Source organism: Chenopodium album, chromosome 5 (genome assembly GCF_948465745.1).
Source record: "Chenopodium album chromosome 5, dcCheAlbu1.1, whole genome shotgun sequence".
NCBI classification, from domain to species: Eukaryota; Viridiplantae; Streptophyta; class Magnoliopsida; order Caryophyllales; family Amaranthaceae; genus Chenopodium; species Chenopodium album.
The window spans coordinates 13,084,441-13,099,768 of NC_137838.1; the positions used below are offsets into that span (position 1 = coordinate 13,084,441).

General features: G+C 36.6%; 1 protein-coding gene across 1 annotated transcript; it reads left to right on the top strand.

Moving 5' to 3' along the window:
* Positions 1-13,594: 13,594 nt before the first annotated feature.
* LOC145632618 (uncharacterized) lies at positions 13,595-14,576 on the top strand. The gene is made up of 2 exons (XM_081684971.1): positions 13,595-13,870; positions 13,929-14,576. Exons 1-2 carry the CDS (start codon positions 13,595-13,597, stop codon positions 14,574-14,576), a joined length of 924 nt encoding a protein of 307 aa, XP_081541097.1.
* Positions 14,577-15,328: the final 752 nt, after the last annotated feature.

The following is a 15,328-nucleotide window of genomic DNA, read 5'->3' on the forward strand; positions in this document are numbered from 1 at the left end:
CTTGGGTTAGGGAAGAACACGAGAAATAAGGAGAATGAGAAGTATTATTATACTCTGAGATCATTACATCAAAGAGTGATATGTCCTCAGGGACTGGATCACTAACTATCCTAGGAGAAGAAATAGGAAGGGGAGGCATTATTGCTAAAGACCTAGAAGATTCTAAAGGGAAAGACTCTGACTCGGACTCTGACTCCGACAACTCTTCGAACATCGGCCCTTGCCCTGTCGTGATCGATATCTTCCTTCCACTCGGAGTAGTCACTTTGATAGTCTTGCGCCACCCTTGCAGTGATCCTTTGGCTGGAGTAATTAGCTTCGAGGGGTCGAAGTTTTCGCTTTGTAGGACCGTTTGAATGAGTGAGGAGTTATCTTCCTCATAAGCTGGCTCATTCTTTTCTCGCCCAAATAGTAATCCCATGACGTTAAAGTCAAAGCATGGGGGTGCTTTCTCCTTATGGACGGGAGTCGGGATTTCGTCAGTGAAGTAGCAATCCAAGAAAATCTCGAATCCCGGTTGTCGTATGCCATTTACAACAAATGGTTCGGGAAATTCATAGCATGGATAGTCCTCTCCTTCTCTTATAAACTGACCATTAAGGGTAAGAGGGTACTGATCCATTGGAATTGCCTTCTTTTGAATGCGAGCGTCCCTACGTGCTTTCAACTTGTCCTGGGCTCGCTTGAGATCTTTCCGAGTCGGTTCGAAACCAAGTCCGAAAGTATCTAATTTAGGGAGGCCAGGTGACTCCACCGATTTTGCTATCCCCTTCTTCTTTCCTAAGGTCATCCCAGGGAAGTGTCCTTGTTTCTTCAGCATGGTGTTTATAATCATGTTGGAATGGGGGTCGTGGAAAAGAGATGTCCTTTCATCCTCTTGGATTAAGGAGACTTCTTCGTTAAAGCCCCGTAGATCTTCGTCATCTTCGTCGTGCTCCACATTGATGATTGGATTTTCTATTGATTTGATTCTCATCGGCGAAGCGTCAATAGTGATTGGAATTCCTCCAACTATGGCTTTCACTTGTTGGTGGAGAGATGAAGGGACGGCCTTTAGATCATGGAGCCAAGGGCGTCCTAACAACAGATTGAATGAGGCCTTGATGTCTACCACTTGAAAAGTAGTAGCATGTTCTATTGCTCCTGCCGTCACATTTAGGGTTATTTTGCAAAGAGCTTGACGACGAGTATTATCGTAAGCTCTTATTCCTTGTGTGGACGGAGTTAAATCCTCATCCCTTATGCCGATCATCCTCGCAGTCCTAAGTGGACAGACATTGATAGCTGATCCATTGTCTACAAGAGTCATGGGAACATTCATCCTTTTGCAGACTACCGTGAGGTTTAACGCCTTGTAGTGTTTGTCACCTTCTGGGGGTAAATCTTTATCAGAGAAGGTGATTAGATTAATCGGACTAGGGAGGTCACTTATGAGGAAGTTAGCTAGTCCCTCAGGAGTGGTGTCAGAATCTATCCCGATTTTATCCAAGGCATTCATTACAGCCAACCTATTTTCTCGAGATGTTGCCAGGAGTTTCCATACATTCATCTCAACTTTTGTCTTCTTAAACTGTTTAACGATGTCGTTGTCTTCGATGATAGGTATGGGAACTTGTTGTACAGTAGGCATAGGTTGTGTTGAAACGGGAGGTTGCATTCTCCCGGATCTTGTGAGGACGCCTATTGATGAGTCTTCTTCAGCCCAAATGTCGTCTGTGGTGTATGATACAGAATGTGAAGGTCCCACTATGTCCTTTAGGTAGACATCTTCTTCATCACTGTCCCATACTCCATTAACAGTTATGTCCTCTTCTTGTTGAACTTGGATTAACTCTTTTTCATCAATCATTTTCTGCACCAAATCCTTGAATTTGAAGCAGTTTTCTATGGTGTGCCCCCCTGACTGATGGTACTGACAGTAATATCTATCTGTCCTTTTTAACGATTCAAATGGTCTCGGTTCGAGAGGTTTGACCTTGCCACTCTCGGAGAGCATTTCGAACATTTGTGCATATGGGATCCCAATTGGAGTGTAAACCCTATTGCTCCTCTTGGGTTTTTCGGTGACTTGTAAGGGAAAATACTTTGCCTCATAAGTCATTCCCTTGCTAGCTAGAGGTAAAGAGATCTTATTAGCTTCCATAAGATCTTGAATGAGGTTTTGAAACCTGTAGCATTCATTTGTGGTATGACCGTTTCCTTGATGGTACTTGCAGTAGGATTTGGGATCCCATCTTGGAGATCGCTTTTCTGGTGTTGGATCCTCTGTTGGACCAATAGGTTTGATTAGTCCTTGATCATAGAGGCGATCAAAATTAGCATCGTAGGTCATTCCTATGGGTGTGAATTCTCTTTTAGGTTTATCCTTTGGACATGGAAGTTCATCATATTTCTTGTGAAGTTCGTTCACAACTTTGAGAGTTTCACGTAATAGTTGCAATGTCTCCCTCATAAACAGTGTGAGCAATTGTATGTCTTCTTTGTTTGCTGGTTCTGGAAGGTTATCTCCGACATCGAAAAAGATCTCTTCTTCTCCTTCTTCGACATTGGTTGCTTTGACAGCTTAATGAAAGATGAGGGGTCAACTTCGCTTTCTTCATCGGAGATAGCCAAAGTATGAGCTAGAGGTGCATTGTCAATACTTGGCTTCTTACTGGCAGGGGGCAACGACAACTTGTTATTGTCAATTAGGTCTTGGATAGCTTCCTTGAGCTTCCAACAGCTTTCAGTAGAATGGCCCTACCTTGGTGAGATATCTGCAATGTGCATTGGGGTTCCAGTTAGGCGATCTCTTCTCAACTGGCGGATCCCCGAATGGTCCGATGGGAGTTTTAAGACCTTTTGCATTTAATCTACCAAATGCGGTGTCATAACTCATGCCAATAGGAGTGAAGTTCCACCTAAATGGTTTCTTTTGTCCTTGATTGTTCATGGCGAGGACTTCTCCTAGATTAAAGGTGCTAACATTATTTGAGTGGGCGGTTTTGGAAGAAGAAGGATTGTCGTTCTTCTTTCCTTTCCAGCCACTGTTGGAATTATTGTTGGCAGCTTTAGATTTAACCAAGTCATCTTCAATATTGATCCCAATATCATAAACGACCTTAAAAGTATAAAGGTTATTTTGATATTTAAGATGTTTGGAATATTTTTCTTGGAGATTTTTAATGAACATTCTCACGGACTCTTTTTCACTTGGTACCTCGATCATTTTAGCTGAGGTTTCTCTCCACTTGTTAAAGAAAGCAGTGAAGCCTTCATTCTCTTTCTGTTTGAGGATTTCAAGTTCTCTATGGTCAGTTTCGACTTGAATGTTGCATTTATACCTATCAACGAAAGCGTTTGCTATGGATTCCCAGTTAGAGGTCTTTTCTTTTTCGAGAGAAAAGAACCATTGTTGGCAAACGGTCTCGAGAGATAGTGAGAACAGAGAAGGGAAGACTTTCTTATCGATACCCTTGATACTCATTATTGTTTCAAATGCTCTTAAATGGAAGTAAGGGTTGTCAATTGCCCTAAATTTTGGGATGTCGTTGGCGCTGAACTTCTGCGGAAGAAGATCTTTATCCACCGAGACTCCTTGGGATGTGAGTTCTTGAAACTTGTAGTCGCTAGACAACTTGCTTAGGCTCTCTTGCATGAGGTCCAATTGTTGTTGTTTCACGGGATCATCGATCTTAAGTGCGAGAAGCTTCAGTGTCTCAGTTACAGTAGCCAGTTGATTCTTGAGGTCATTGACTTCTTCTTGAGTTGCCATTATGACTCTTGCTTTCCTCTTGTGGGCTATAGGTTTGTCGAAAAGTTGGACTTGTACGAAGAGGTTATCTTTGATTAATCGTCCTTCCTTTCTTGACCACGCGCTGTAAATTAAGCCAATTTGCGTTTTAATTACTTGACTCGAATCAACTTGACTTTATGGGGTTTTTTTTTTTTTTAAAAAAAAATATACATATTTTTAGGGAACTAAGTATTATTATTTATTGGAAGATTAATATCCGACTTACCCCCCTTAAAAAAAATGACGAAAAAAGCGCGCACACAAGACTTTCTTAATCATGGTCAAACATGTATGTTGGTGTGTGCATTGAGTGTAAGTGACATGCTTGGACTCTTGTGTACGACCATGGGACTTAGTGCCTAAACTCGAACATTGATTCAATTAAGCATTATTGTCAACAAAATTAACCGAATTAAACCGAAAACTGATTAATTAGACATTAGGTGATGACTCGACAAATAATCCGAACTGTCGGCCAAGCGACAGGACTGGCGTCACAATATGGTGATTGGCGCCAGACAATTTAGAAAATGTCTGGCGCTACACACTACAATGTGGCGCTACAGCTCAGACTTTGGCGCCAATATTGGAGCTTCAGTCTGGGACTGTTTTCGGTATTATTAGTCAACTGGGGTATGCCTAAAGTCGTTCTAGGTCAATTTCGATTAACAAAAAAAAACTATATTGACTCAAATTAATTAATTAATCGATTAATTAGGCAAAGTTCTTTAAGTCATTAATTTTAGTCTCAACACAAATAAACAAACGGTTAAGAGGAACATAGAATATATATGCACAACAAATAATGCACAATTAGTCAAGTAGGCACAATATGATGCAATGAGTTCGCAACCTAACCATGGCTCTAGTTCTCTAAAGTTCGGGATATGGTTTAGTCAATAGAGGGTCCATGGTTAATTGTCCGGATGCACCGCGCAGAAGCCTAACCGTGAAGGGTTAGCGCGTGTGGATGGGACACCGTGAGTTTTAGAAAAAACTCACTTCCATGGTTTGGTGAATTCAACATCTCAGATGTACCCTTTGTTGCCAGGAGCGTTCAATCGGGTAGATAGAGCATGAATTCCCAGAAGGTTATGTCCATATGTAAAACACATATGGGTTTCAGAAAAGTGAGAAAAAATTCAATCAGGAAGCAGGATCGAGCAAACAATACGAAAGACCGGTCGAAATTAGAACGCATATTTCTGGCTCGGTGTTGGGGGAAATTGGCGCCAGCAAACAGAGACTGGCGCCAACTTTTAACTGTAGCGCCTGGCGCCAATACTGGCGTCTAGCGCTACGGCTAAAAGTTTGGCGCCAAGCTTTGTCCCCTGACGCTACTTCCCACATGCCTCAGCAGCTTTCTGTGCTCAATAATATCATTCAGTTTCGCGCGGTGTTATTTCAGTCCTAGTTGTGAAAGACATTTCTCAAATTTCCTACGTGTAAAATCCTATGTTTTTGACTCATTACGGATGGTCTTTCCAATGAGAACCTTTTTATGCATATGATAATAATGTTAATCAAAATTACGCACATGAAATACTTAGAAATTTTCGAGTCTCATCCACTCATTCTAAATCATTGCCGAAACAAATTCAGGAATTAAAATAGAAATCCTCCCCAGTGGAGTCGCCAAAAACTGTAGGGAATAATTTCAAGCCTTTAAAATCCCACTAGCTTGAACCCCACTGTGATCATACACTAAAGTAAGGTGGCGTCCAAAAGGGAAGAAGATAGAGCAAAAGAGTCGCCAACAAGTTTTTAAGGAACTTGTAAACCGTTCACGAGGTGAAGGTTACACCCCTTAACGATCCAAGAGATCGTCAACTCCATAAGGTCATGAACCAAATAAGGGTTCGGGGATGAAGGTACAAATCCAACCTAAAAGAAATTGAACCTGTCTTAATAATAGGCCTCTACTTTATTCTGATCGTATTCATGTGCGCTTTCTGACTAACATGCAATCAATAAGATTAACCCTAAACCTATTTAATCTATGTTGGTTGAATTTAATGCACAAATAAACTATTATTGGCGATCAATTGAATTATAATCATAATTAACCTAACAAGATTATTAATTATCTTATTAAGCATGATTGCAGGTACCAAATTCCCTTTAAGCATGCATAAAAGGTGATCAAGCAATAACAATATAAAATATAATACATATCAAGCAACATAATAAATAATATCATGAATAATAAATCATTATAATAATCATAATAATAATCAGGTTCATGTTAAGATTAAAGCATAATAAACATAGCAAGATCCTAGGCATGATACTAACAATATTAATAACAAACCCTAGCATGTCACTAAGCGATAAAAATCAAATCTTTAGCCCTAACATGATACTAACATGAATAAATTTTAGGAAGAACATAGGAAGCATCGTAACAATCATATTTAATATTAAAAATACTCTAGACATGATACTAGGAATATCATAATAACAATATAAACATGATGTCTACATCATAAAATCAATTAAAGTACTTACTTGGATGCCTCGTACCTCTTTCTAATAACAAAATACACACGTTAGTAACTTCAAGGAAAATAATAATCAAAAGCAATTAAATTAAATAATTGAAAGAGAGATTTGGGACCAAACCCTCAGAAATTAAAACCTTTCACGTCTAGGGCGAAGGCAACTTCGAATATGGCTAGGTGTTTCTAGATCTTGTGAATGCGGAATTTTGTATGAAAAAGCAAGAAAGAATTGAATGCTAAAGAATACTTGACTGTTGATGAAAGTTAATTAAAACTAATTGTTGATGAGAATTCGTGAATGAAAACTTGCGAATGAAGAGAGTTGATGAAAACTTAAGAATGAGAAGAATTGGTGAATGTTGGTGAATGAAAACGGAGTTTTTAATACAATATTTATAGAGAAAATCAGCCAAAAAAGATAATTTAACAAAACAGAGTATGAAGATAAAAAAACAGTATTGGCGCCAACCCTGGCTAGCTGGCGCCAGGCACCAGTGGCTAGCGCCAGGCGCCAATGGCTAGCGTCTGGCGCCAAGCCTGGTTCCAGGCGCCAAGGCCTGGGGTTGGACGCCAGTCTTAATTCCAACGCGTTTTCGAAAATCTGATAAGTTTACCGTACTGGAAGATAAAATAATATAATTTCTTCGAAAATGCTATTAGATCTTAATTAAAACTCTGAAAAGTCCTAATTGAATTAGGAATGAAAAGAACCTTCTAGAATATTCTAGAAGACCAAAACCATTCCTAATTGCATTAGGAATGATAAATCATATTAGGCCCTCCCCTAGATCATTGGGCCGTACATAAAGCTCAAACCGGGCCCAGTTTAGTAAATTGGCCATAACTTCCTCAATATTCATCGGAATTGGGCTTATAATATATCGTTGGAAAGGTCTTTGCAAGCCCCATCCAACTACACTACTATTAGACCCATATCATGGACCAACCAAACTGGATTAGCTGTTTTCTTAAAATAAAGTTTTCCAAAACAGGGAGAAGAGAAAAGAAATAAAACTTTCCGCAACACTAGACCTTTCCACACTTTCGTTTCATTCGATTATGATTCGACGTGAAAGGCACTTCATCACTGGGTTTGGTTTTAGGGAGACACAAATGGATGTCTACACCCACTATGATCATGCACTTCAGCATGGTGGCCTCAAAAGGGAAGGATGCTAGAACAAAATAGTCGACAACAAGTTTTAGAAACTTGTAAACCGTCCACGGGTGTGAAGGTTACACCCCATTCATGATCACAGAGATTGCTACCTTCATAGTGGTCCTGAACCTAACTGGATATTCGGGGATGATGGTACAAGTCCAACCTAAAAGAGATTAAACCTGCCCTAAATATGCCTTTACTTTGTTTTTCTCATATTCATGTGTGCTTTCCAATTAGCATACAATCATTATATTAATGCTAAACCTGTTTAATCTATGTTGGTTGATTATTAATGCATAAATAAATCTATCATTGGTGATCACTTGAATTAAAATCATATTAGCCTAAATAAAATTATTAATTATCTTATTAAGCGTGATTTCAAGTACAAATTCCCTTTAAAACCTGCAAGAGAGGGCGTGATCAAGCAATAACAATAATATATCAAGAAACATAATAATAAATTGATATTCACACAACAATCATCATCATCATAATACTCTCATCAAAGCATAATATTATTAGTAAGATCCTAGGCATGATACTAACATGATTAATAACAAACCTAGCATCTCACTAATGATAAAAATTAAAGCTCTATTCCTAACATATATAATATTAGAAATATTAGTTAATTCCCTAAACATGTACTAGAAAGCATTAAAAGCATCCTAACAGATACTAGAAATTAATAAAATAATCTAACATGATTCCTATACAGAAATAGAATAATTAAGTAATTAAATTACTTACTTTGAAGCCTCATACCTCTTTCTACTAAAACATTACACACGTTAGTAACTTAAATGAAATACTAAATCAAACAATTAAAATAATAATTGAAATATAGATTTGGGACCAAACCTTGAGAACTATCAACCTTTCGCGTCGAGGTCTAAGGCAATTTCGAGCCTGGCTAGGTGTATTAATGTCTCGTGAAGGACTTATGGTGTATGTGTTTATAAAAAGGTTTTGAAAGGATTAGAAAATCAAGAGAGAGACAATAAGCTTTAGCTTAGGGAGAGAAAGAGAAGATTGATGATGATTGAAAACGGAGAAAATTGCCCCTATTTATAGAGAAAACGACCAAGAATAATCAAATTACAAGTCAGAATCTGTCTTGGAATAAAACGGGATTCATCACACTGCAATAGGTTAATCGCGACGCAATGGCTCTATCGCATCGCGATAAGCCCATCGCAACGCGATAGATTTGTTGCGTCGCGATAGATTCTGTACAATAAGATTTCGTACGGAATCTGACTTCCAATCAAATTGGATTAGCCGAAGTTTGTACTTATCTTTTATAAATCAAATTTAAATCCTTTTAAAATACTTGTTTTAACCGATGTAGAATTCTTGATCATTATCTTTTCAAAATTGGATAAATTAGAACTTTCTAGAAGATACTAATTCATCCTAATGTCTTTAGAACTTAAAATAACCTTCTAGATAATTTAAGAAAATTAATATAAATGCTAATGGTTTTAGGAATATAATTAAAATTAATGGACCCTCCACATGATCATTGAGTCTGCATATAAAGCCTAATTTAGCCCCATTTTAATATTTTTGCCACAACTTATTCATTACAAGTTTACAACTTAGAATTGAGCTTATAATATATCGTTGAAAAGCTCTTTTCGATCCCCATCCAACTATACAATTATTGGACCCATATTGTGGACCATAATAAACTAGATTGGATATTTTTCATAAATAGGACCCGAAATGAATGATTTTTGAAATAAGAACGGAATTATTTTTATTTAAAAAAAATTAGAAAAGGGAAAATTCACGAGACTCTTCAACATTTCACCTTACTCGATACTCAATGACGTGAAAAGTAAGAATCATTAGGTTTGGTTTTTGGGTAGACACGATCAGGTGTCTACAGAAGCCCCCACTTTGATTGAGTTTAGAGAAACGTAAAGTTTCGAAAACAAAATTCAAAATAGTCGATAGAGACGGAGAATAGTCGATAGAGACGGATAATGATTCAAAACTTTCAGCGATCCTAAATCATCCTTTTTAATGTCGATACCCACAGAATAGGATCAGTCCCTGTGGGCGCCGTTTGAAGTGCGCCTACGTTAAGCATGTGTGAATATGCTTGGCATTGTTAGGAAGTGGGAATTAACATATACAATTATGGACAAATAAAGTAGGGAGCCGCCAACAAATTTTTAAGGAACTTGTAAACCGTTCTTAGATAATAAAAGGCAACCATGATAAAGGGACAACGAAAGGCAACAACGATTGACCCATGAAGCTTACACCCCATTCATAATCCATGAGATTACTAACTCCATATGGTTTGGAACCACGAAAGGAGGATCGGGGATGATGGTAAAAGTGAGTCGTGGAGTCACATTTGCCCGTATTGGCCTCTACTCGATTCTTATAGCGAAAAGTAGTCATGCGATCTCAAAGGCATGTAAACAAAGATTCAATTTGCTCTAAAATAAAATTAGGCTAAATTGGTTGAATATTAATGGGAACATAATTCTAAAATATCATGATCACTTGATTAAACAACAAGATTAAAAAGGATCATAAACCGGTCGTCCAAATTATCTTATTAGGTGTATTTTCGATTACAAAATACATATTCCTTTTAAACATGAAAAATAGTAATCAACAAATATAGTAAAAATCAACATTAATATTTGGAGAAATTCAACAATAAATTGTTATTCAAATCAAATTATAATAAACTTAATCACGATACTAGCAACAAGAATAAAAATAAGAGTAATTAAGTGATTAATTACTCACTTTTCGCGTTTCCTTGAATTACTACATCATGAATAAACTTTTAGTAACTTCAATAAATATATAAATCAAATTTAAACAATTAAATTAAATAAAAATTAGAGTTGATTTGGTCCAAAACCTTAGTTAATTATACCTTTCACGTCTTGATTTAAGTATAGAATTTCGAGTATTGTATGGACTCCGATCCTTGGAGTGCTTAGGGGAAGTATTATGGGAGAATAGGGAGGCTAGTGTTTAGGCTAAAGAGGGAGAAGAGAATGATTTTGTGATCAAGCTTGTTGATGATTGAAAAAGGGGTGATATGACCTCTATTTATAAAGAAAAAAGAAGGGTCGAAGAAGAATTTAGAAAAGATTTGAATTCGAATCGGAATAAAACTCTTGCGATAGGCAACAGGTTTTGCGGTTTTTGTTTTTCATATCTTTTGATACAGAAATCATAATAAGATAAATAATATGTCGTTGGAAAGATATTGAAGCATACTTTCTAAACCAATAAGAATCAGATTAAAATAGTTTGTATGATAAAAGATATGTTCGAAATAGTGGGACGAAGTTAGTTTTGGATAAAGTTTGGTATTTCTTTTATATCTTTTTTTGTTATAGCTTGGAATTAATATTATAATATATAATTGAAAAGATAATTTCAAGGGATATCCATCCATATAATATTTAGACAAAAACTATGAGGCACGAAAATCATATCTGACTATCTTTGAACGTCTTTCAATTCGAATAGAATTAGGACTTTCAAAAAGAGGAGTTTTATTCAATTTCAAACTCTTTAATCTTATGTTTTTAAAAAGGATAATTAAGATCCTTTATAAACTTATAAATCTCCAATTAATCTAATTGGTTTAGGAATGGGATTAAATCCTTTGGACCCTTCACATGATCATTGGGTCGTAGGTAAGGTGGGTTTAGGTTTGGTTTAGGCTCGGTTTAGTAGTTTGGTCATAACTTATTCGTTATAACTCGGATTTGGGCTTAAAATATATCTTTGGAAAGCTCTTTTCAATAACCATTTTAATATTCAATCATTGGACCCAGATTATGGACCAAAATAAACTAGTCTAAACGTTTTTATAAAAAGGACATGAAATGAATAATTTTAAAGGACACGAAATGATTTATTTTGGGTTTAAAGACACGAAAAGAGGAAAATAAGTTATTCTTTGGGTAAATGGGCTAGGACTTGGGTTGGTTTATTGAATGAAAATATGGATTAATTACTCCAAGATTAAATGTTCAACCCGACCAATAATGGCGGTGAAAGGTTGTTCATCATTGGGTTTGGTTTTGAGGAGACATTTTTAGATTTCTACAGTTCCACAAATAAAGGAATTAAGGGGAAAGAAATGCGTATCAGGCACCAATGCATGGTAAAAAACACGTTTGGGAAAACTTGTCTGATAATTATAGGTCTTTACGCCTCGAGAAACTTGCAATGTGAATCGTCCACGCCTCAAGACACGATCAATTTTCTCGAATTAAAGTTGTTTTGCATGACAACCTCCACATCTTAGGGAACACCGTCCAAGATCTCTGTGCCTTAAGCTATCTTCTCAAATCGGGCGATAGGGATGTCAATCCCTAACCTAGCCTGATAACTTGAATGAACCCGACCTGAAGTTATTGAGAGAAACCTGAACCCGAACCGAACCCGAATAACCCAAATTCGACCTAATTTGACCTACATTTCATATTTCATAATAATTTTAAGTTTTACACTATTTTTGATTGTTTCTCAGCATAACCCAAAATCGAATCAAAATTTGACCTGAACCCGACCCACTGACTCGAATTGCCACCCCTATCGGGCGACAACATCCTAAGGAACGTTGTTAAAGACCACTACGCCTCGAGCCGTCTTCTCAAATCAATGTGACATCTTCCACATCTTAGGGAATGTCGTCAAATACCACTACGCCTCGAGCCGTCTTCTAGAATGTTAAAGCTTATAGGTTTTGATGATAATGAACTTAAACTAAACCAAACTCAAATAAAGGTTTACAAGTGTTTAGTACAGGAGAAGTTGAACTTGGTGGTGGAAGAGTATCTTGTATTATGAAGACTTGAAGAAACCTTAGTTAAAAAGTTAATCAATAGAAGAAGAGTTCTCAAACAAGAACTAAACTCCTTAACAGGAATGTTCCCTAACAGGAACTTGAAGGTTGTAAGCTGAAGACAGTAAGTTCCATAAGGAACTTAGGCTGCGAAGTTCCAGTTGAGGACTGGAGATCAAGTGACAGCAGGAACTTGTTCCTGGCCTGCGTAAAGCCCAAGTTATTCAGAATTACAGAAGCGAGGCATTGAAATATTAATTTAGTTAAGATTTTATCTTCTAGATTTATTGTTAAATATGTTAATAAGATATGCATGAAATCTATTAGAGACGTGACAAGATAATTTGGCAAAAAGATAAAATCGGAAAAATATAAAAGATAGATTTTGGAAAAAGATTTTGTTTTAATTTATTTTCCAAAAATCAGTAAAAACGATATTATTCTTTTAACTATATCTTGTGTTTTTCGGAAATGATTTTCTTAAATAAAAAGATTTACCAAAATCATATTTTGAGATAAGGAAAGTTAACATTTTTATCTTTAGAAAACCTACTTGCTATACGAGTTACACTTGTATAAATAGTAGAGACATAATTGCTTTAGGTTTTTGTAAGTTTATGCGTGAAGAAAATCTTGTGAGATTTATCAAAGTGTAAGTTTTCCAAGCTTTATCTTGTCATATCAGTTTCGGGTTTTATGCATAGCTTGCCTAACATATTCTAGATATTATGTTTCTGTAATTGATTGGGTTGTTGGGTGTGAGTGTATGAAATTTATAATTGCATACAGGAGAAACAAATTTGTGGTAAAAGGTTGTATTTGTACTGTGAGAGTACGTGTGAGTTCAAGTCAGAGGATTTGAATTGGGTAGGATTAAGTCTTACTGTGTTGCAAGTTCTAGTTGGAACTTATTTACAAAGGTCTGAATTATAATAGAATTGTAACTTTACTTTTTCCCTATTATAGTGGATTGATTTTGTGTTGAAATCCCTTGGAAGGGTTGAGGTTTTACTTCCAGTTGGGCCCTAGAAGGTTTCCTCGTAAAATCGTGTCTTCATTGTCAAGTTCCTTTTACATTCTGTTTAAATTTGCAAAAGTAGTTACTAGGAACTTAACTACAATTCACCCCCCTCTTGTAGTATTCATTTCAACTAACAATTGGTATCAGAGCGAGGTTCTCACGTTTAAGCAGATAATTTTGCTGAGTAAGTTCCTGAGGAGAAATGAACTACAAAGAGAAACTTAAAGAAGGGTATTCAACCCAACGTCCACCTATGTTTAACGGTAAGTTTTACACCTACTGGAAGAACAGAATGGAGATCTTCATTAAGGCTGAAAATTACCAAGTTTGGGGCATTATTAAAGCTGGCGATTTTGAGGTAACCGCAACCAATGACAAAAATGAGGTAGTTCCTAAACTTATTTCTGATTACGACAAAGAGGACTATCAGAAACTCGAATTGAATTCTTTAGCAATAAAGTATTTACATTGTGGTCTTGGACCTCATGAACATAATCGTATCATGGGGTGCAAGACTGCTAAACAAATTTGGGATCTACTTGAGGTTACCCATGAAGGTACAAACAAGGTAAAATGTTCTAAAATTGATTTTTTTAATGTCTAGATATGAAAGGTTTGAAATGCAGTCCAAAGAAACTATAGAAGAAATGTTTACTAGATTCAATGATATAATTAATGAATTGAGCTCCCTTGGCAGGCATATTCCTATTGATGAACAGGCTAGAAAGATCTTGAGATGTCTCCCACGGGATGAACGATGGAGATCCAAATTTACTGCCATGCGGGAAGCAAAGGACTTCACTAAGGTTAATATGGAACAACTAGCAGGATCATTGATGACTCATGAATTGCACCTGAGTTCCAATAACGAAAGTTCCAAAAACAAGAGTCTTGCTCTAAAGGCACAAGACTCAGAGGAATCCGAAGTTGATGAAGAGGAAATGGCTATGTTAGTCAAACGATTCAAAAAGATAATGAATAACAGAAAGTTTGACAGTTTCAAGAAGTACACTGGTTCCAGAGATACTATCTGCTTCAAATGTGGAGCAAAAGATCACTTCATTAAAGACTGTCCACTCAAGGAAGGTAAGAACAAGTCGAAGGAGCAATCCAAGGAATCCAGAGTGTATAAACCTTACTTCACTAAAGACAATGTGAAGAAGGCAATGTTAGCTGCCTGGGGAGACACTGATACAGAAGATGAAGAAGATCAACCTCCTGAAGAAACAACAGTGAGGGGGAAAAACACCTGGTACCTCGACAGTGGTTGTTAAAAGCACATGACTGGAGACAAATCTAGATTTCTCTCACTGGATGCCTACTATGGAGGAACTGTGACCTTTGGTGACAACATGAAAGGAGATATAATTGCCATTGGGAAAGTAGGAAGATCAAGTTCCCATGCTATTGATAATGTATTTTTGGTCGAGGGTCTGAAACACAACTTGTTAAGCATTTCACAATTTTGTGACAAAGGTAACTCAGTAAGTTTTACTTCCAATAAATGCATAATCATTCACAATGGCATTGGGAACATTATTTTAGAAGGAACTCGTAAAGGGAACACATATATTGTTGATCTTAACGAAGTTCCTAATAGCAGTCTAACATGTCTCATTGTTATTGAGAATGATCCTTTATTATGGCATAAAAGATTTGGTCATGCAAGCTTTACTCTACTTGATAAGCTTAGATCTAAGGAACTAGTGGAAGGACTTCCTTGCATTAAGTTCCTATATGACAAAGTGTGTGATGCTTGTGTTAGAGGAAAACAGACTTAAATTTCCTTCAAGTCAAAGAAAATGGTAAGCACCAAAAGACCTTTGGAACTTATTCATATGGATCTATGTGGTCCTATGAGAATCCAAAGCAGAAGTGGTAAGAGATATGTAATGGTGATTATTGATGATTTTTATAGATTTAATTGGGTTTTCTTTCTTGTCAGCAAAGATGAAACATTTGATGAATTTGTAGCCTTTGTAAAGAAAGAACAGAGAAGAACAGGTAATCCACTGATTCACCTTAG

What these genes read in the sequence shown, in the direction of transcription:
- LOC145632618 (XM_081684971.1), top strand. Translation starts at nt 13,595, where the DNA reads ATGGAGATCTTCATTAAGGCTGAAAATTACCAAGTTTGGGGCATTATT. An exon ending in CCCATGAAGGTACAAACAAG is followed by an intron (nt 13,871 to 13,928) that starts GTAAAATGTTCT and finishes TTTGAAATGCAG; the next exon opens with TCCAAAGAAACTATAGAAGA.